At 41.1% G+C, this 23,160-nt stretch overlaps 1 protein-coding gene across 3 annotated transcripts in view; it reads right to left on the bottom strand.

Moving 5' to 3' along the window:
• The window catches only part of col12a1b (collagen, type XII, alpha 1b), a 155,379-nt gene that overhangs the window by 52,131 nt on the left and 80,088 nt on the right, over positions 1–23,160 (bottom strand). For all 3 annotated transcript variants that reach the window (XM_063494565.1, XM_063494563.1, XM_063494564.1), the window contains 14 exons: positions 23,020–23,149; positions 22,796–22,935; positions 20,107–20,236; positions 19,037–19,176; positions 18,046–18,175; positions 16,876–17,015; positions 16,628–16,757; positions 14,515–14,654; positions 12,746–12,875; positions 12,128–12,267; positions 11,602–11,731; positions 7,601–7,743; positions 2,512–2,641; positions 638–780 (listed from right to left, as the gene is read on the bottom strand). In XM_063494565.1, the coding sequence (XP_063350635.1) occupies positions 638–780; positions 2,512–2,641; positions 7,601–7,743; positions 11,602–11,731; positions 12,128–12,267; positions 12,746–12,875; positions 14,515–14,654; positions 16,628–16,757; positions 16,876–17,015; positions 18,046–18,175; positions 19,037–19,176; positions 20,107–20,236; positions 22,796–22,935; positions 23,020–23,149 (1,896 nt within the window). The remainder of the gene's footprint in view (positions 1–637; positions 781–2,511; positions 2,642–7,600; positions 7,744–11,601; positions 11,732–12,127; positions 12,268–12,745; positions 12,876–14,514; positions 14,655–16,627; positions 16,758–16,875; positions 17,016–18,045; positions 18,176–19,036; positions 19,177–20,106; positions 20,237–22,795; positions 22,936–23,019; positions 23,150–23,160) is intronic.

Genomic DNA, 23,160 nt, shown 5'->3' with positions numbered 1-23,160 from the left:
ATCGTTCCAACTTATTATTCAGAACTATTAATAACGCTATTATGCCCCAAATTATACTGTTTGTTTAACTGAGCCTGTAATTAGTCTCCCTAATCTGTGATTTATATCCTGAATGAGGCGAGGGAATCCTGAGATGTGACTTCACCGCATAGTCCGAGGGGGACGTCACAGCGAGCTGTGAATGGCGAGGGTTTGTGGCCAGTTTGTCCAAAACAAAACAGATCACCACCTGAGATTAATCCCTCTTTATGGGTTAAACAGAGAGTAAGAAATACACTTGAGGTTAGTGGGTCTGATGCACTTCCTCCGAAATGACTTCACCAAAATCTCTCAGCCTCTGAGGTAGTTTTTAAAAATTTTATCATCAGTGTGCGTAGTTTAGTTTCTGGAAGGGTAAGACCAGCTTTCCTTCAGACAATACAGGCAGGTAATCAGAGTGCGATGGAAGGTATATTTACCCCCAAACAGGCCACTAAACCATTTTGGAAATGTGGCCATCACAAATGCCTGATTTTAAATTTCTACTGACTGGCTCCTTCTCTGGGACGACTGCTCTACTTTAGCACTGTTACCAGTGTTGATAATATCTGAGATCATTTGGTATCGTGGACATCAATGAGCTTGAAGTTTCACTTACAAACTCTGTGATGGGGTCTCCAGTCATGGGCGCATAGGCGATCCTGTACTGTCTTACGGGTCCTTCGGCGTGATCCCAGCCGATGGTCAGGGTGCTTGTGGTGGCGTCAAACACACGCATGTTCCTGGGACCAGCACGGGGTACTGCACCAAATCAAACAGAAGCAGTGTAGCAGAATTATTATTTTTTTTAAATGTATAAATAGAAATATATTTTTCTAATTCATGAATAAAAGATTATTTGATTTCTATAATGCTTTAAATCCTACTATAGCTACACTATATACATATACTCACTTAACCTCTATGATCATTTCTAGTTCTGAAGTTTTACTTTACTGCAGCACCTTTTACTTGATCCAGAATTGAATCCTCATTTACATATAATGGTGCCCATGAAGGCGTTTAGTTATACTCGATTATTTCTCTTTAAGGGCCCCCTTCCTGAAAGCCCACTTTTTTCTGTTTTTTCAGAATAAAGAAAGGAATAAATAAAATGACCAAAGGAAGAAAAAACATTTTAACTGAACTCGAGAATCAACACATTAACAGACCTGTGAAAAACTGAGTACGCCTCATGATTCAGTAGTTTTTTACAGCAATAATGTAAAATATAATTTGTCAGTACAGGCCCTTCCACTCGAACTGGACCCATTAACATTGTTGAGGACTTCTGGCCCTCTTTTCTTTACAGCACTGATTCACTTCATTGACTTTTGTGAGCATTTGTTTATGCACAGCCCTCTTTAAGGTCCCACCACAGCACTTTGATCAGGTTGAGGTCTGGACTCTGCCTGGGCCATTTCTTTCCTTTTTTCAGTCATTTGCTTCCATGCTTGGGTTCATTGTGCAGTTTGGGTCAAGCATTAGCTGTGGGACAGATGGCCTGACAGACTGGGGTGAATTTGCTGGGACGTCCACCCCTGATAGGACTGTGGCATTGAGTTAACACACCTGAATGCTCCAGACCTGCCAAAACTTCAGCTTTTATAGAGGTGCTCACACTTACTGATGATCAATTAATCAAGTGCACTTAAATATCAGCATTTGGCTTCTTATCCTCTATTATTCTATGGAGGTAGTGAGGGTGTACCTATGTTAGCTGGCTAATGCTAACATAGCTTCTGTAAAGTTGTCTGTTTCCTACCAAATTATATTAAATGCCATGGTTTGCTTTTAATATCTAAAAGATGAAGGAGACTAATAAACCTGAATGCAAAGAATATCTCAGTTGCATGACTACCAAAATTAGAAAAGCTAAATTTAAAGTTTTTCGTATTAAACTTTGTCCATCTTTACTCTGCATCTCTAAGGTGCCAGTCATATCACTGACTTGTTTCCAGGTAATCCAATAAGCTATAAAATGTTCACGCAGCTGTTTCTTCTTAGTACCACCTACTTTTCCAGCCTTTTGTTTTTCCATCCCAACTTTTTTCAGATGTGTTGCTGCCATAAAAATTCTAAATGAGCTAAAGATTTTTATGAAATAGTAAAATATCTCAATTTAAGCATCTGATATGTTTTCTATTTTCTATTATGGTTAAAATATGGGCTTACGAGATTTAAAAAATTATCACATTCTGTCTTTATTTACATTTTTGGGTTTGTATAAAAGGTATTTAATAATTACTTTTCCATACAAAGCTGAGTGTGTTGCACTCTCTGGGCTCATTTGTTCATTATAGTCGGAGTTTTACGATCATCACCAATAATATGATCCAATATTTGCTAAGAGGAGTGCAGTTAGCAACCAGAAATTTAAATCCGCTTGTACTTATTGTGTTTTGCATCACTGCATGCGACAGATGTAAACTATTGCGAGTAAGTCATCTGATTCTACACACCATCAGAATGTGACATTGTCGTTGTGCTTACGTGTTTTGCCATTGTCCTTCACCGGCGATCCCTCGCCGTCAGCGTACAGAGCGGTGACAGTGACAGAGTAGGGAGTATCCGGTATCAAGTTGTCCAGGAAGGCGTTGTTAATACTTCCTGGAACCAGGACCTTTTTGGAGAAGAAACGCGGGAGTCAAAATATATATTGATATAATCATCAAAGAGGGTCTGCCTATTCAAATGACCATCTTCATGCATTACATACATATCTGGCAGGAGTAATGTACATAATGACCTCAGTGCTCATCTTGCATCCAGTATTCGCCAAGGTTTCTTCTGCCAAATGGTTCCTCAAACACTAACAAAGGCTTGGAAGGTGAAATGCTAAACAAACCATCGGTCAGCGGGAGACGTGTTCTAACAACACGAGTGACTGCAGACTGTCACTTGTCACTGGGATTGTCACATCATCTATGCTCAGCTCTTTAGCTGGTTTGTGGGCCATAAAAGTCTCTGCTGTTACATCATGGGAAATATATCTTCTGCTTGGACTTGAGTTCCCCCTCATCCTGGGACTGGTTTGGTTGCAGCAAATGTTTTGGGCCCAAAGGTTTTGGCATGTTGGACCATGAAATAGGTTTCACAGTGATGATGTAGTGACTAAGATCCCACAACTGGAAGCACACACACACCTACACACGCACAACTGTTAGCCTGGGGTTAAAGCCCACCAGTAAACTCTAAAGTGAGGACAATGGATTGGACACGGTCCTTTAAAACATTATAAACGAGACTGGAGGTTATAGTCATTTCCTGAAAGCAGTGCTGCTCTCGAGGGCTGGGATGCACGTCATTGGCTGAAGTAAACCTGAATGATGAGGCCGAAGTATGCAGTTGTTCTGGGTAACTGATGGGCTTTTGAATGGGACGCATTCATTGTTTTAAGAAGTAGAGGCAAACTGAACAAGCCAGTGATACGGCATTTATAGATTTGTAAGTAATTCAAGACGAAGTCCATGAAAAGAAGTTTCCCAGGATGTCATTACTGATGTTTGAATTCTGATGTATGTATTTAACTAGTAAAACCTAATAACAAAAACTTTTAAATGTTCTTTCACAATGCTAAGGTTGTTATCCAGCTTTAAATTATTTTACTTTTATACAGGCAGAGATTATTATTGATCCAGAGATCATAACATGTCAGCGAAACTGAGCTCCTTATAGAGATGACAGGAGGAACAGGATGGCAGGCAAAAAAAAAAAGGTTCCAAATAAAAACGTATCTCAACTTTCATGTAAGCAACTGTAGATATTGCCAGTGGGAGTGAATTATACCATTTATAAAATATGATGAGGGAGATAATTACAGTACAGGGTTATCTCCCAATCATCAGCTACAAAGTGATGCCCAATAACATCCTAGATTATGTCTAAGGAAGGCATCTAGTGCACTTTCATAGGCAGTCGTGATCCCATTAATTTCTACAAACAGATTTATTCATATGAATATGCAGAATCTGTAGTCAAGGAACACGATTTTTGGTACCAAAAGCTTTTTGGTTTCCAATTTTGATGTACTGATTAATCTGTATGTACAAGCTTTGGTAGCATGAAGCTAAACATTCTGTCTGGATGGGATTTGCAGGAATGCAGTTCAGAAGCATGAACATCATCTGATTCCACTTTGTCAGGTTTTATTAGCTAGTCCTGTAATGGACTGGTGACCTGTCCAGAATGTACTCAAAGACAGCCAGGACAGACTCTAGCTACAACAGCAGGTTGGATGAGTGCTTACCAAATGGATGGATGATTTATTAGCATTTTTAAATGATGACCAGCAGACAGAAACTGAAATCTTGGCTTGGATATTTGCTGGCTAAACAGGGAGCTCTAAACAACCAGTTCCCCAAAGACCAAGTCAGCAAACTAGCCAATGGGTTCACATACTGGGATCCCTAAAGGTAAATAGACATGTTTCTTAGATTAATAGTGCTACAGCACATACCGATATTTTAAACAAACATGTGCTTCCAGTTAATTCCCAGTCAGGTGTAGGTGGCTGCTCTCACCCAGCACCTTCAAAATGAAGTGAGACCTTCTGTTATCACCTAACATCAGTGCTGGACCTTACTGATATTCTTCAATGTGAACAAACTCCTGCAGCCATAGCACTGAAGTTTTGACCACAGCTTTAGATTTGTGTTTAGAGGACAAACAAAATCACATCTGGAAACATTAACATTGGCATCCACATACCTTTGGTCTTATTTTATTCCTTCTATAGAGCACTTGTATAATGCAAACCACTGAAGTTTAACCAGAATAAAATGTACTTTTAAAGAGCTTCTCTGCCTCTCAGTTCTAATAATAATAATGATAACATACTCGGAGGAGCTCAGCGCCTGAAATAACAAATCTGTGATGTAAAATTAGATAATTTAGACTGAATTAGTCACCAAGAGTTGTGAATCTTTGTACTTCTGAACTCATCTTTGTGTCTTCTTTCTGTGGCCAACTGTGGCCAAACCAACTTCCTCTCAGACCAAAACAAAATCAAACTTAATTAAATGAAAGTACAACAACAGTGAAAATAGAAGGAAACAGAGACCACAGGGAATAATAAACTACACAACACTAACTTCACAGCATCTTCAAAGCCGATCCTAATCATCAAAACAGCCTTGTTAGATTACAGCCTTAATTTCCCCAGGAACTCCGACCGTAGGAGCCGTTGGTGACGTCAGTCACAGATGCGTCCGGCATGCAGCGTTTCCAAACTTCAGTCACAGAGTTCAAACTTTTTGTGGGGAAATAAAGCTTCTTTTTTTCTCTCCCTGAGACCCAGACATTTGCACTGGTGCATTAAATCAGTGCTGATGGAGACGTATGAAAAGCCGACAAGTCATGATTTCCATATTTAAGAGCATTACCATAATTACTGCTGTGCAGACATCTGCGCAACATCAGCACTTGGTGAAACAAATAGGAACGAGCGAAAGAGACCACCTGTTGTTTCCATGAAACAGACCGGCCCAATGAAAGCAACACTCCCGCTTTGATTTCGCTTTTTTAAAATCAGATGTAGAGAACACAGATAAAAATGACTTAACTACCAAAATTACTCCAAACAAATACAGTAAGTTTGGTTATTAAGTTCACATCCAATATACAGGAATAGAGAAAAGCCAGATATATGGTGATGTGATGTGAAAGACATTTGTTTGTACAAGCAGAAGTTAAGTCTTGTTTAGGGATTTCCATTCATGTCCTAAATAAATAACATTGAGTACCAAGCTAAAAATAACAACAAGGTCAAGAACCAGCATTTATAGCCAAGTCAAGACTCTTAGGTCAAAAGACTTTCTGAAGAAAAATCCCTGAGTCAAAAACAACAAGGCCCGAGTAGAGACCCACAAGTCACAAGTAAAAGACCAAATCAGGACCACTAAGATCCAACAACAAAACAAATCCAGAGCTAGGTCAGGAAAAAGGATAGAAAAGGAGGTCCCGAGTCAAGTCAACAAGTCTCAAACCAGAGCTGAGCCAAGACTTCCTAGATCTTAAGGTGGGAACTAAGTGCGTTCTCACACCTATGGCTCATTTACTCTGGTTTGAATCAGTTGATGAGTTTACAAACTTATAGTTTTTCCATGTGGTTTGGTTTCTTTTTCACACGGAGAAAAATCCAAGTGAGGCTGAATGCATCACTACAACCCACGTGAGAAGCTCGGTCTGCTTATTGGCCAGATGTGTCTGGGGCAGGAGCAACAAAAGCAAATACAGGAAGAAGGTGCTGTGTTGTGGACTAGTGGAGAATTTACATTTTATTTCTTGGCTAATTGCTAGCTGTATAGACCTCCACGCATCTATATTTACCTCACCACATTCAGAAGAAAAAACATATGCATCTACTGGAAGTTTTTTAGCTCAAACATGGAACATACACCTGGTAGTTTGTTTGGATTCAGGTCACGTTGAAACCATAAACTTACAGCTCTGGAGTTCATTTGGACCTGCGCTGAGACCCTTTGGAGGTTGTGGCCTTGGTTGTTTTGGACCACACCCAAGTGTGATTACCGTGTTCATACTGCACAAATGAATCACACCAAGGGGGAAAACTAATCGAGTTTGACTAAACACTGCAGGTGTGCAAACAAAGAAAGTCGAGTAAGAACAGCAAAAATACAATAATAAAAAATTAAGTCAGATCAAGAATTCCCAAGTCCTTAGTTGACATCTAACACAAAGACATGCCAGCCCAAGTAAGATCAGCATGTCAAATGTCAAGAATGGCATTTTCCAGAAGAAGAAAGCCAAAGTGAAGTCAGAGACTTTGGGTTTGGTGTCCTAAACACGCTATCAAATAAAACGGCATGTTCAGAAATCTGAATTAAAGACAAAAATCTAGAGAATATAGTTGATTTTCCATTGATGGAAAATGCAAAACACAAAATGATTGGATTATTACTTTACATTATAATACATCAAGAGAAAGAGTAAGAGAAAGTGCAAACCCATGTTGGTAAAGCCAAGTCTTTTTGTGACCGTGTCGTGTGCATACCTCTGCTAAAGTATAAATATAAGCTGGTTTTATAAAGGTCAATTTGCTTTTATGTATTACATTCCCTTAAATTTTGGTTTTGGACTACTTTTTTGAAAAAAAAAACATGACCTGTAGAGATGTCTTGAGTTCTGGGTAATCCTGATACTTCTTGTAATTTTATAAACTATTGATTAAAAATAAAAAATAGCTGACCGATTAGTTGATATTGAAGATAATGATTATCAGCCATAATCTCTCCTTTATCTAAAAACAAACAAAATAAAACAGGATAAGATCATTCCCTATTTTTCCAGTGTAATTCCACTTATCTCAGGAATTTCCTGGAGGCACATCATATCTAACAAGAACTGACCTGCAACTTTTGGAACATGATGACTTGCACTGGAAAAAAAATATTATCCAACCTCACTCTTTTATGACAGTTAAATCACACAAGAGGTTGTTATTTTTGTGTCTTCACATTCTTCGCTCCTCATGACCAGACAGAGAGATTTTCCTCCCCTCAAGGAGGATTCTGCTGCTAATGACAGTTTGTGTTTTAACTGCCTGCAGAAAGCTACTCACCGACTCGGATGGTCTTGCACCGGTCAGGGGGGCGTAAGCCACCCGGTACTGCTGAACCTGGCCCGTGGCTGGCTCCCAGCGCACATTCAGGGTGTTGGGGGTGGGATTGTACACCTGGATATTCCTGGGTGGCATGCGTGGAACTGCAAAGGGGAGAGAGGTGAAGAGAACGTGAAGTTAGGAACGAGGGAGAGGTGTTAGTTTTCCTCACTTAGCAACACAACATCAAAACTAAGGGCTTGTTCCAAGTACATCTTACTTTATTGCCTAAAACTGACGGGACAACTAATGGATTTAGAAGAGATTACATTCCTTTAAATGTCAGTGTCAGTAAGCGAAGAGCGGAACAGAACAGGGAGGATTGGACCCTTGGTTTAAGTCTAGAGTTTTAAAAAGCAATGAACTCTTTCAAAACATTCTTCAAGCAGCTCAGAAATGCAGTGAACTTCAAATTATTGTATTCTGTTAGAAGTGCAAATGAAACACACTCATCTATATTCACTTCTTTTCAACAGGCAGATGTTATAGTTTGGGCTTTGGTCTCTGAGTTTCATCTTTATGTTTCTTGTAGTTTTTTTTTATGTCCCAGGTACGTTAGCATCTTTCCTTTTCCATTGTCTCAAGTGGCTTTAAAACCCAGTTGGAACTTTTTACTCTTATTTTGCAAACTGAAACTAATAAGCATAAAGCTCTAGTCCCAGCCCACTCAATACTGCCTTTTTCTGTTGTAGGTAGGTGTGAAGGGGAAAATCACACTACGCTGTGCAGAAATGTACTTTATGCCGTGACCGGTAGGGGATTCTTTATAAAAACAAGGTTGCCTGTTTGAAGGTAACTTGCTGTCTTGAGTATGTGCATAGGAATTTCTGAATTTCTGTTTCAAATCTTGGTTGGACTTTAAATGTAAGTAGTTAATCTGGATTTTTGTTTTTGTGAATTTCTGTGTATGTAAACAGCAACAGATTTGTAATTTCCTCCATATTTATCAAAAACAGGCTGCATGTAATGGCCAACTTGATTCCGTTTAACTGCAAACTGATAGCACACTAATGCCCGATGCAGATGTCCGCTCCTCCATGAGTCTGTTTCTGCCAGAGGTTTTTTCTTCCCACTGTTGCCAAGTGCTTGGTCATAGGGAGTCATCTGATTGTTGGGCTTTCTCTCTATTATTGCAGGGTGTTTACCTTACAATGTAAAGCGCTCTTAGGTGACTGTTGTTGTGATTTAGTGCTATATAAATAAAACTGAACTGAACCGATGAGGTTGAAGTGGTTGAACAAAGTGGATGAAGAGCTCGTTGCCTTTGAAGCAACCGCTTCAAAGGCAACGAGCTCATAGTTCATTGTACACAATCACAATAATTTTGGTCGGGCTGTGGTCTCCAACCAACTTTAGCATTAGCAAACTGAAAAATGATCAGTTGAAGTCAAAGTTACGTTTAAAGTGTTTTCCGACTAGAAACTGAAACCCTTCATTGGGCTTTCAGACCTGCTGGTTTACGGCTAACTTTAGCGGTTAGTCTGTTTGTGTTATTGTGTGACTGTGGTGTTCTAACTAAACTAAAATAAACATGTCACAAAGGGCTGTAAGACTACAACTTATGTGGTGAAATGCTCCGAAGCGTAGCCTTTACATAATCAAACAAGATAATAACAATTGCATCGTTTAAGTTATTTGAATCATTTCTAAATTCTGTTAATCGTGTTTTAATTTGTGTTTATTTTTAGAATGTGATTTACTTTGTTGGTAAAACTGGTTCAAAACAACAAAAAATGTCTTTTATGAAGAAAGAATCTGTAATCCAAGAATTAATATAATTGTGAAACTACGGGATTGAAATGAAATGCTGAGTGCAGCACAAATCTGCAGGACAGTCAGTTTACAATGTCTATGTGTAGAGAGAGAAGTAGCACAGATTTGGGTTTATGCAAAAGCCTCTTTTAAACCAAACCAGATGTGTGTATCCCCCGGTATCTTGAGCTCTAGCCAGTAAAAGGAAAACTAGATGCCTCCTCCTCGATAAGGTAAAAACCTCCAGAGTGAAACCCTCACAGTCATTGTTTTCTGTAAAGTCTGTCATCCAGGGACAAAATTACTCTGTCCTTCAGAGAGATTATGTAATCTGTAACAGCCATTTAATTTGCTGTTTCTGTCCAGACCAAACGTGACAAATTTCTCCAGGGAGCAAAACAGTAAAACTGGACCAACACTGGTAATAAAACTTCATTAATGTCACCCTCGGGCTCATATTCTCTGATAGTGACTCACTCTGAGGTCCGGTGTGTCACTGCTGCTGCTGCTGCTGTGATAGAGAGGTGGTGTCATGTTCCAGCACGCAGATGCTACTGGGTCGCTTATTGCAGCAGCCAGCACGTCTATATAAAGTGCTTGATATGTAAGTGATCGGAGGACTTAAACAACCCTTCCAAACTGTCACATTCTTAGTCCTTGCTGTCTCATATTTCAGCTTTAACAAACAAAAAAAGTCCAAACGGGTATTTGCGGATCGGTTTCTGGGAATTCAACCCGTGAAACAAAAGGAGCGTCGCCTACCTGAACCTGAGTCACCAACTTCTGCCTGCCACAACCAGCATGTGTGTGTGACAGCTAACCATAATAACCCAACCGCGGAGGGATGGTAAGGGAAAAATATTCCAAGATTTCAACATGACACCATTTCTAAGCAATGAAATGGCAAATAAAACACCATGTACACCGAAAATGAGACAAGGGTTGTGCAAACACATCCCCCCCCAAACTATCCTGACAGGACAGAAAATATTCAGTTCCAGTTTGGCTGCTGGACTCGTCTGTGGAATTGTTTCCATGCCTCACTCCAGTGGCATCACATGTCAAAACCCCAGGATGCATTTCTGCTGACAGAGCGTGGCATGCCGTGTGGGCAGAAACAAACTCAAGGAACCCAACAGGACATCAAACCACAGAGATGCAGACAAACCAGCAGTTCTGCAAATGCTTGGAGGACCGAGTCTGGGAGGACAGATTCTTCAAACGGTAGTTTTAAAGTTGTTTTCTTCATTGCTATCAATCACTTTCTTCAGCCTCCAGAGGTGTGTGTGTGTGTGTGTGTGTGTGTATGTGGGGGGGGGGGCTCTGATTTAAAGGTTCTGGCAAATTCTGCAGTACCTTTTCCACGAAGGTTTACCTGGAAGATAGGGTTTCTCTATAAAGTTAATTTATCTGGTGTCAAACTTTAAAAAGAAGCTGTAATTTGTGTCCAGAGTTGAGGGGGTTCATGTTCACTGCAGGCCAGCAAACACACTAAACCTGTGTCTTGGTTGCATTAGTGTGGAGACATAATAAGATGATGATATTATCCTTTATTTATCTCAGCAAAGGCATGAATGTTCTGTTTCTACTTAAGGTTTACTGACAACTCTCCATTAAATCCACGACCTCTGGCCTTTGTTTGCTGCTGGTGATGGATTTAATCTTGTTCAAGTGAAGCTCAGACTTCATCGCTTGTGCAGATTCTCAACAGGTCAAAGTTACACCTTCAAAGCTCGACTCATTAGCTTCTGACCTGCGGCTCAGATCTGTTTTCTGCGATCAATTTAAAAACCAACATTCGCTGATGCTGACATTTTTTAAGCAACTTTTTTTTCCTCTTCAAGGAAGAGTGTTTCTTCATCCAGACCATTGAGATACCGACAGCAGTTATAAAGTGCCCCTACTGTGCTCATTTACAGCCTCATAATTTTTAGTATTTAGTTACAAAAATGTGCAGCAGCACCTGTTTAAAATCATTCTGGAACATTTATATTTTCTCTCGTCTCTTCCAGGCCGCCCCGAAAAGTTCTAAAGCCTGCTCTGACTGACATGTCTGTCAAACGGCAACATCTGGAGCTGCAGCACTGCCACTTTGAATGACATCTGTTCTGTTTCTTAGTAGTTTGTGATGTTTACTGCAGATAATTCAAAAACCTGATCACAGGCAGGGCGGCAGTGCACCTGTAAACGCTCTCGTTCTGACGACTTACGTGTCTTTCCCTTGTCTGACTGGCGGAGACCTTCTCCTTCGGGGTAAACTGGGACCACGGTCACAGTGTAGGGAGTGTCTGATAGCAGGTTCCTTAGGATGGTGTTGGTGGTGCCTCCGGACACCTGCTCCTGTTTGTACACAGAAACACAGCTGTCAGTCAAAAGAAAGCAGAAATGGAGGATCTGAGGAGGATCATTCTGGCATTGATTCTGCAGTAATCATCCACAGAAACAGGAAAATTAGACTTTGGTGAAAAACTAGCTGGACCCCTTGTACAGAACATGCAGAGTGATGAGAAACATGACACTGGTTGAATCAGAAACAGCATTAAAAGCAAATGCCAAAGTGTAGGTGGGCTGCAAGGCAGCTTGCAGATTTGGGCAAGTTAAAGCAGATTAAATAATTCCTGATATGCAGAAAAAGGTATCTGATGAGCTGATGTGAATCTGCTTTGCCTGTCTGAGCTAATGCACAGTTTTCCTTTGTGACACATGACAGGACAGGAAGTCAGTGTGATCTCTAACCATGTCCTCGGCGCCTCCGGAAGCGGGCACGTAGAAGATGCGGTACTGCCGGACGTTGCCCTCCGCCGGTTCCCAGCGCACCTTCAGGGAGCTGGTGGTGGGATCAGTGACCTGGAGGTTCTTCACTCCGCCCAGAGCCTCTGTGAGCACAACATGATGGTTAAATTTCAGACCAGTTTCCTTGAGTGTCAAATGTCACAGAGAAGCAGCATCTGCTGAGTTTCATATACTTCTTTAGCTAAACTTCGTGTTCAAAGCACCCAAAAAAATCTAAAAATTACACTTGAAAGAGTCTTTTTTTTTTTTCAGAAATCATAATCCAGTTAGTTAAAAAAATCTAAAACCTATCTGTGAAAGGTTTTATACAGGAACTACTTTCTTTCTTTCATCTTTATCCACCTCCCAAAAAGGTGTGCAGCCAGCTTATATTACAGCGCACCTTTAAGGTTTGCATCCTGTCATTAGCATGAGGCTCTTTTTATGGATAGATTTATAATTTCTACTGCAAAATATAGTTGGTGAGTGTAGTTTTGTGGAAAAAAGTAACTCCTGTATCAAGTCTGTGGATTTTTGAGTCACAGCCTCGTGAATCCCAGAAAGAGAATTTGATGCACTTACTGGTCTTTCCGTTCTCCGATGCCCGTTTTCCCTCCGCGTCGGGGTAAATGGGAACCAGCGTCACTTTGTACTCAGTATCTGGATGAAGCTCTCTCAGCACTGTGTTGGTCGTAATCCCAGACACCTGAGTCTGTGAAGGGAAAATTAATAAGCAAATATCAGCCACGGACAGGTGACTTTAATGTGATTTATTTATCTCACTGGCTGGAGGGATTAAAAGGCTTTGCTCATGGTTAATGTCACTGTAAGGTGAGAAAAATGATCTTACTCAACACTGTCCAGGATTATATTGTATATAATGTGCTTTAACTTGTTCATTTAAAGTCAGTCAGGGATTCTCACCCAATAATTCTGGGACTGAAGCAGCTTTTAAAAGAGACTTTTCCCGCAAACCAGCCACAGACGTTGGCATCTTTGGAAAGTTTGCAGTCTGTGGCTCCAAGAGAGAAACTTACACAAGGCACTTATATTTTTAGGTGCTTTGGACCACAATTCTCAAAATTATACTGTTCTTACTTCGTTTTTTTTTTCCAACCAATGTCCATCATTTACTGCCATAAATTTCTAAATACAAAAGAACCCCCACTCTCATGAGGGCTGCTCATGAAATCCAGAATGAATGGGGCCATACGGAGCTGCTCCAGCCAAAAACCTCTTTGCATGGGGTAAACGTTTTTCTTTAAACAATCTTCATGTTGTTATTTATTTATTTATTTATTTCTTTTATAGCTATAGTTCCACATTGAGACTTCCGTGAGCTATTTCACGACAGCTGCCATTTGGAATTTCTGTGACAGTGAAACCAGAAACTAAAGGACATTCAGTGTCTCCTCATGGTTGACTGCTTCTGAATGGTGGAGGGAGTCCCTCACAAAAACAAAGGAGCGATCTGTGTTATTCTGAAGTATAACTTCACCATCTCAGACTTTGAATCGAAGCAAGGATTAAGCCCTCTCCTCTTGTCTGTGTTTGGCTGGTTCAGCTGTAACTCAGCTTCCTGGTCATCTCACTAACAGATGTTTGGGGCCAGTCATTGTCTCCATTTCCGGTTTTAGACACTTCTTCTTCACATGGGTGCCTTTGAACATTTTTAATAGTCGGGCTTCTTACTTATTTTCATCCTCTTTGGCCACCTCACTCCGAGATGTAGAGGTCAGCACAGCTGGATTAACAGGAAGTGAACAGGCTCCCTGATGATCAGCTCTTCTCTGTCTCCACTTACTCATTTGTTTAAATTTTCCCAGAACTCTTGAAATCAGCTCACACGCAGCGTGAGAATGTAACTAGCATCATTTATTCTAATACTGTAAAAAAAAATAAATAAAATAGAAACACGCACTTCGATGGTTTTATGGGTTTGGATAAACTAACTTGAACTCTGTTTCCTCACGTCAGCTCGTCGCAGTCTCTCATTCTCTGCTAATGTTCTAGGCATCAACTCGCAGACAAAGACGCTATAAAACTATAGAAGAATTAAGTGATTAGCGGCACATAAAATATCCGTGGCGTTTTAATTTGTGCTCCCAGTGAGAATTATGATTGTGTTTTTTGTGTCATGAAAGGAAGATGCTATAAGGCTTTGATGCACTCGTGTGCTCCCGAGAAAAGTCTGAACTCAGCTGAATTTAGTCAAATTTGATTCAATTCATCTTTCATCATAACAGGTTTGACATTTATAACAGAAATAATTTAAAAACCCGCAGCTGCTAACATTTATGAAAACCTGACCTGCCTTCTTTGATGGGATTATGAGGTCAGTAAAAGCTCACCACGCTCTCCGTTCCTCCAGCGGCGGGGACGTAGATGATCTGGTACTGTCTGACGTCGCCCTCGGCCGGGTCCCAGCGGACCCTCAGTGAGTTGACGGTGGGGTCGGTCACCTGGAGATTCTTCACTCCGCCCAGAGGCTCTGAAACAGACGGGACACATCACAGCCTGACACGATCCGGGCGGGTGGAGTTCACCTCATCAGGACGGACCAGATGTTCCAAAGCCGGGGAGGCTGTCAGTCACAGAGGAGTCTTCTTTCCTTCCTGTGCCTGTCTAAACTTTCTGGTATTCCATAAAGAAACCCTATTAAACTGTTTTTTAGACATTAAAGAATTCCTCCAATAAAAAAAAGTTTAAATAACTGCTGCAAATAACCCTTAGCGTTTGTTTTATCCTGCAGGGTGCTCCAGATGGATGCGTTTGCCACATCAGGAGTGTCCAGATGTGTCAGACTCAGGGAAGTTGCCTAAACTTTCTGGCATTCATTTGCGAGCCACAAGCGTTCATATAAACAGGGACTATTTTCTTGCTGTCTGGCTGAAAACATCAGACCTTTAAGGTGGTTTTTCTCATGATTTGACTGCAAACCTTACATCGCTGGCAGGTTTTCCACACAGCTGGTAAAAATGATGGTTAAAAAAAAGGACATTATTGGAAAGAACACTTAAATAAAAGCACGTATAGTTGGTGGTGTGTGCTATGAGTCAGCTTACTCTTCATGACTCTGGCTGTAAGTGTGCAGAATGAACTTGGGGACAATCAGATGGTTCTGGTAATGCAGGACAGATAGAAATCGAAGGAAGTACCTCGAGCTTATCTGTAAAGACTTTCTGCTAGAAAGCATCAATCAAGTTTTCTATTGTTTTTAAAGAGCAAAAACAGCAAAAACAGCCTCAATCTCACGGTGAGGCCAACACCATTTATGTGTGGTCAAAACATCGACCTCTACTGATATAAGAAGAAAAGATTTTTAACAGAAGACAAAATAAACTTCTGAGAAATGCAGGAGGTGAGGACTGCATATTTGACAAAACTGTCATCTGTCTTCACTGGCTGTGATTCATTTGGTCTTACTGTGTAGTGAAAAGTGTGGTAAACCCACAAAAACAGAGGAAAAACTCATATATGATGATGGAAAACCCAGTGTGTCAGTCCAAAGACACGACACAGGCGATGTAGTGGAGATGTTACTTATGGAGAGATGGGCAGCAGTAGCATATTGTTTTACTTTTCATTCATTTTCTGTTTTTTTCTGTTTCTGTAAAAATGACCTCCTCTGTGTCTGTGAGTGTTTCCGTCATGTGCTACGCTGTAATAAAAATAAAGTTCAAATACAGACAAAGATCCCGTAAATAAATAAGTCTTGCAAACAATAGCACGAAAAGAATCAATTTTATAGATGCAATAAAACACGCGTTCTTTGGAGAGGGCTCTCGAACGCACCATCAGGGACAGATTATCAAAGCAGTCCAAACTAATAACTGCATAACCGCCGCTGGATGGTGAATATGAAAACATGTGGGATTGCTGGGGAAATACTCAGAAAGGGCGGGGCCTAAGTGGAAATGGCTAATAAAAAAAACTGCCTTTTGATGCTCATGCCATCAACGGTTGCCCAGGTGGACAGGCCAAAACCTTCCTACGGTGCAATAAACGTCTGTAAGTGTGTTTTATGTTGATGTAGTGGTTCCATATTGGTGCAAAGAAATGTCATGTGATTTCCTCTGCAATCGAATTTCCCCACATCTGTCTAAAATGACAGAAATCCTGAAACGTCTATAAAAATTGGATGTAGTGACATCACCCATTGGTTGTGAAGTCCTGTTCAGAAGCCTCGAGGTCATCATTTTCTCCAGGTCTGACTATGACGTGCTCACTGCCTGCAAACACTGCTAACATTGAGGATTTAAAATGCCAGGACTAAAACCTCCAGGTAATGCCATCTTTTACACAGTCTGTGGTTTAAGAAAATCCCACTGTTCCTTTTTGGTCCTGTCTGTCTGTCTGAAACAAGTTTTGGTCATCTGACTCTTTATGGGGCAACACACACATGCCTCCAGGAATCTAAAAAATGCTGCTCCCCTTTGTGAAAACCCTGAGTGATCCACTCACTTGTCTTTCCCTTCTCCTCCTGCCTTATGCCCTCCACGTCTGGGTAGACTGGAACGACCGCCACCTTGTACGCGGTGTCGGGGTCCAGGTTCCTCAGGATGGTGGTGGTGGTGCCACCAGACACCTCCTCCTGTTCAACAAAGTGCCAAAGCCTTCATTAGCAGATTACCTGATTACTGTTACTTTTACTGGGTAACTGAACCAAGATAAAACCCTGAAATTGGTCCATAAAACAGTTTGTGTTGTACCATGCGTTCTTCTCCTCCTGGTTGGGGCGTGTAGAAGACCTTGTAGGTCCGGACGTTGCCCACTGCTGGATCCCAGCGCACTGTCAAAGTGTTGATGGTCGGGTCGATCACCTTCAAGTTCTTTACTCCACCCAAAGGATCTGAGAAGGTGGAAAAGGCACTTAGCGCTTAGTATCTAAAATATCCCTGAATATTTCCTACCTGCGTCCAGCCCTAGGGACTCATGAAATATTCTTAGATTTAAACTTGAACTGTTTTTAGATTATTCCCAACATCAAGTTTATGCTTGATTCATGAAAGATGCTGAGCAAGAAAAACGCTGTTTAACTCTGAGAACTGTGATTTCTATAAAGGGTCATTAGGACTCCTGCTATGCCTGATTTAAATTTGCTGGATTGTACCTTCAGTGTGGCCTCCTTTTGCATCTCTGGACATTGGTGCTATTCATAAATCACTGCCTGACTCTGATGTCCAGGTTCACTGCTGTCGTTGAGAGCATTACAAAGACCCAGAAACCTAACAGCAGCCTTTAAGGCCACAGCATCCAAGCCTCAAGACAGTACATGCGCTCAAGTTTTAGCATTAGTCGTTTCTGAACATTCCCCTTCCATTAAATTCAGGTGAATGCTGCCATGAAGGGAAAATCAGGCAAATGTAAATGCAATGACTGCTGCTTTTTAATGGTGGAATTTAACACAGGCTATGTTGGTGATAAATCTGATATAAGTCTGTGATTTGTTTGTGATATATGTGTGTGATATATCGGGTTTAGTCTTCAACGCTGGCACAAAAAGAAAATGCCCACTTGGGTTTAACAGCCTGACTAAGCTGCCATAATTTTAGTGTTTCCATTTAGCTTTGGATGTTAAAGAAACTTTGTTAATCATCTGAAGTACTTTCATTATTTAGGATGATTTCAAGTAAACTGCTGGCTTTCCCACAAAAACCATCTGACAGAAATCTTCAGTTTTATATTTATGTCTCTGTTTTTCTCTCGTCACTTCATAGTTTAACATTTCAGAGTTTCCAACTGTAATCAGACATCTTCATTAGGTCTTGGGTCCATGTAGATGTAGCAGCTCATTATTTTTCCTTATAAATAAGACAAAAAAACGAGTAAAATTACTTCAAACCACAAGTTTTAGTTGTAAATCAGTCAGCGGGACTCACTTGTCTTCCCATTTTCGGACATGGGCTTTCCCTCCATCTCGGGGTAGACGGGCACCACGGTGACAGTGTACTCTGTGTTTGGATCCAGGTTCTTGAGCACGGTGCTGGTGGCGGTTCCAGGAACCGAATCCTGAGTTGGGGGGAGGAAGAAACGACTTTGAACGGGATGAACTCCTTTATCTGGAGAACAAATGAGCGCTTTGGCAGCCGCAGACAGTTTCTCAGAATGAGCAATGTCACCGTTTAATGTTTTCTTGGACGCAGCTTCACTCAGTATCAGGAACAGTTAAAACTCGGAGATAAAGATGGATTTCTGCACAGGGCTACCACTTTAAAGGCTGTCCTGGGACAGGATGGAGCTTCAGACAGAAAAAATGAGAGCAAGTCTTCCTTTGCATGAACTCCTTCAGGCCTCTGCTGCACTTTCAAATTTCTACTTCTTCTTTGTCCATTTAATCTAATTTTCCTAAAATGTGCCAACATGCTGAGATAATGAAATAAAAAAAATCAAATCATCTTATTTTACGACATTTTCTGACATAACCTTTGGGGTAATGAAACTAAACAAGATATCGCCACAACTTCACAGAAAACAGTCAAACTTTCTCCTGACTCAGTAGATCTCATTTCTCTGTCAAATGTTTTCCATTATTTGCAAGAAAACGTCATTTTTTTAAAAAAGGCAACAACATCATCTGGTGGTTTTCATCTTTTGATATCGTGATCTTACAACTTTTCCCATGAAAAGAACGTTCTGGTGTGTAACTGCCTTGGAAACGACCTCACGCCACTGACTCGACGCCACAGTGAGAGCCAAAAGGGAAAAATAAGATCTGCTCACATGGCAACCTGATCTCCCCTTAAAGACAAGACTTCTAACTTTGATTCATCAGAGGTCCAATTTTACACACACAGGAGCACTTTGCACTGGCTTTTTGCCCATAAGGATTTTTAAAGTAATTAAAGTAAGAAGAAACGTCCACATCCTTACCACATCCTGCTCTCCTCCAGCTGTGGGCACCCAGATTACGATGTACTCGCGCACATTCCCCTCGGGCGGCAGCCAGCGGACGTTCAAGGTGCTGGTGGTGGGATCGGTCACCTGCAGGTTCCTCACAAAGCCCAGTGGCTCTGAACAGAAGTACAGCCAGAACAGGAAGTCAGTCAGTGCCTAGATCTGAGTGACAAATCTTTAGTGTAGTCAGAGGTCAAGTGGTTTCTGGTGATAAGTTTCAAAGTCTTTAAATAGGGAACTTTGTGAAGCTGCAAAAACTTTTGAAAGAGAAAATCCTGCAGTATGCCCTCGGTCTGCACCTCTGACCCTGGAGTAACGACACTCGATGGAAGACTCTACAATGTACGTTTAATGTTACGAATGATATGTCGCAAGTACTGTCCTTAAAAATGTTCATAGCGAATCACTGAACGCTATGGTAGATCTACCATCACTGTTCTAACCTGTGAAGATGGCAGACTGCCTTCAGATTTTCCCGTCAGTGACAGAAAATATTCCGTTAACGTGATGTCTAGTCTGGACTGGCTTGAAGGCCGGGATCAGCATTGGCCCGGCTCTCTGCTCTCTGAACCCATTATTTCCAGTGGTTTGTACCTTGCCTCGCCATTTTTCACTGCTTTTTTAAGCTTTCATTGCTATTCACTGTGACAAACACCCACATGGCCAATACAAACGAGGCATCCCGCCAGGCGAGGGAGGCAAAATGGAAGAAAATGGGATATTCTGTGTCTTTGAATTTGCTTTGGCCAGGATGAATGCCCAACTGGAAACAGGTCTCTATTTAACATGTTATAAGATAATACATAGCTCAGGTCGGCTATGTGTTCCTCTGAAAACGTTGTAATCTGCTAAAAATGTTTCTTATTGATGTAATGTGGCAAAGAACAGTAAGCCAAAACCGAGCCAGTTTTCCTCCTCAGTCAACTTTCAGTTCAGTCAGACTCTGTTTAATTGTTTCTTTAAGGCTTGGGTGTTTTTTAATGTCCTTCTGAGCACATTTACCAACATACTATGGGTGTCACATGACCTCAAGCCTCTATACTCACTTGTCTTGCCAGTCTCAGACAGGCTTGGTCCGTCTCCCTCGGCGTAGACGGGGACCACAGTGACGGTGTAGCGGGTGTCCGGCAGCAGTTTATTCATGACGAATGTGGTGGTACTCTCAGACACGGTCTCCTACGAAAAGATGCACCAGATTTATCCTGAAACTAAATCCCAGAGAGTCCACATGTTTGACCTTAACCCTTTATTGACCATGGGCCCACCGGCGGGCCCATTTTACAGGTAAATTTGAAGGGCCGGTCAATAAAGGGTTAACAAGGTCAAAACACAAATAAAAGTCTTCCTGAGAAAGCAGCTGAGTCTCACGAAAACAGTAAATTGGCTTACCTTAATGCCTAACATGGGAATTTTTAAAAGCTGAAATATCTCTTGTGTTTTAAAAAGAAAATCCCTTTTTTGTTTTTAAAGCAGAAGAATCTTCTGAAACAACCTCTGGATCATCACAAGGCCTCTAGATTTCTACAGTGGTCCAGTTTTTATTCCACTTTCAGGAGCGGTTTGAAAAACATCTAAACACTAGACATATTTGTACGTTCCTCAAGTTTTTTATTTATTGCATTTTCTGAAATGTTGCTTTAGTGTCCTTGTTGTTGTTGTTTTCAAGGCCACCGTAGACGAGCAGAAACAAATAACACCTTTAACACCTGTTCCTCTGGTAAATATTTCTTCCCGGTATTTACAGTTTATTTGACATTTTGTGTGCGCAGCATTTTGGTTTGTGAATTCATTTCAGATTTCGGATTGTTTGCTGTTTACTTTTACAGCAGAGACGAAACCACGCGAGCAGCAGTCAGATTCTTTTGGTCGAGCAGTTTGAAATTCCTTTGTAAAACTAATGTTGACGTGCTAATTGAGGGGTGAAGGTTGTGCAATCGACAACGATAAATGAGCCGCTTCTGAGGAGACAAACCCGAGTGGCCAAATCATCTGTCGGCTGCATTCGCAGCTGTTATTTAGTGCTGATGGCACTGCAGAAATATAAAACCCACAAACATGTCATGCAACAATGCGAGCTTCACGTTGCCAGAAAGGATTTAGACGGTTTTGTGTGGCAACTGCGTGACGGGATTATCCTGTCAAAAAGCATGACATCACCAAATCTCTGCTGAGAGCTTTGATCGTTTTGTCTTTTTTAAACTTCTGCTGAGCATCTTGGAATTTTTTTTTATTGCCGAAGATTGATCAGACTTTTTTATTACAAGCTTTAAAAGAGTTTCGCCAAACTCCCTCCAGCATTTTGTCAAGTGTAAAAACACCTCAGGGGCATAAAAAATGTCTGTCAGTGTCACATGATGACAGAGAGCTTATCAAAGAGCGATGATGCTGTCAGCAAAAGGAAAAGCAAAGAGTGAACACGCTGATTAGGACTCAGATGTTTAATAAGCTAATGTCAATCTAAAAACTGGCTCATTTCAGAATCTGCACCGACTGATATTAAACCTCAGGCAAAGAGATGAAGCCCAGGAGGAAGTGCTAAAAACTGCAGTTCCTCTAACGGCCACTTGAGGCTGGCTCCAAAACCGAGTCATTTCCCATAGAGTCCCATGTTTAAACTTCCAGCTTTACAGCGGAAATAAACATGTTTACAGCCTGCTGCAAAAATGATTATAGTCTCTGTGGATAGTCTCCCTTTTCATAAAAACTGCACAAGGGAGCTTTTTTAAAAAATAACTTAACTATAATTTGAATAGTGTTTAAGACTTAAAGTTAGAGCTGTCACTCCTCTGACTGACAGGCCACTGCATTTTTCACACCTAAAGTTCGTTTACTCTGATACGAATCAGCTGAATAGTTTGCAAATGTGTAGCTTTTAGCCATAATTTGGTTTCTTTCACACACCAAAATCTCCAAGTGATCCAACATGTGTCGCTACAAATTGCATGATTTGTAAGTGGTGGTTGATCTGGGCCAACTACTGGAGGGTTCGGAAGGTGACAGGGGTTTAGAGCAGTTGTGGTTCAAACCCTGGTGCGATTATTGTGTGCACATCTGCACAAGGGAACCGCACCAAGGAGCAAAACCAATCAGAGTTTGACTCAAACAAACTTTTTATTTTCTGAGTTCACATATCTGCTAAGATCCCAGTGAGTGCATTTTGTTATAAGTATGAGGGTCCATGTGCCTGCTTGTTTCTTCTTGACTGTGCAGACTTGCAGTCGTTTACATTACAGTGCACGAACTATGCACATTGGATGTACAAATTTTATGACTTGCAGACCATCTGAGGCATCTGTGCTTCAGTTTTTGGTGAATTAATTTAAAGTATTTTACTTGTCTGTTACTGTGGGTGCAGATTAATAACAAAGCTGATGACTGTTTTTTCCTCCTGTGTATCTCCATCTAGGATTAATAAAGTTTTTCTGATTTCTGAACTTGTCCTGCTAACGCAGCTGATCATGACCGTGATTGGCCAATTCAGTTGGGTTGTTTCCTTTCATGCATTTCTTTTCAAATCGAGTAGAAGAGACTGGATCATCTCAGAAATCTCTCCACCACCGAGTGTTTTTGACACAACCCCCAGAGTGATCAGGGTACACCATGTCAAAAAAATGATAATCCATAAACAGTGAATGACATTGCGTGGCTACATCCATTTACAGCCTTCTGCAGTCTTTAGAACAAATCAGTTATCAGTATTTATCTGATAAATTCTATGAAGAGAGAAGAACTTACTTTAATCTCCAGGCCTCCATCCACAGGAACATAGATGACATTATATCCCTGAACATTGCCATCAGCAGGATCCCAGGTCACAGTGAGGGTGGTGATGGTCGGGTTGGTCACACTAATGCCACGTACTCCGCTCAATGGCACTGAGGGCGCAAATGTGATGAGCGATTAAATGACAATGAGTTTCTACATAGGGTTTATTTTTAAAATCTTCTACAGTGACCTACATGTCTTTCCATCCTCAGACTGGCGTTTGCCTTCCCTGGCAGGGTAGACGGGTAACACCGACACCGTGTATGGAGTATCGGGCATCAGGTTCCTGAGGATGATGTTTGTGGTGCTCGCAGGAACTTGTTCCTGTTTGGCAA

Source organism: Pelmatolapia mariae, linkage group LG15, assembly GCF_036321145.2.
Source record: "Pelmatolapia mariae isolate MD_Pm_ZW linkage group LG15, Pm_UMD_F_2, whole genome shotgun sequence".
NCBI lineage: Eukaryota > Metazoa > Chordata > Actinopteri > Cichliformes > Cichlidae > Pelmatolapia > Pelmatolapia mariae.
The sequence above is the reverse complement of the archived record's forward strand: the minus strand, read 5'-3'. Positions and strand labels throughout refer to the sequence as shown.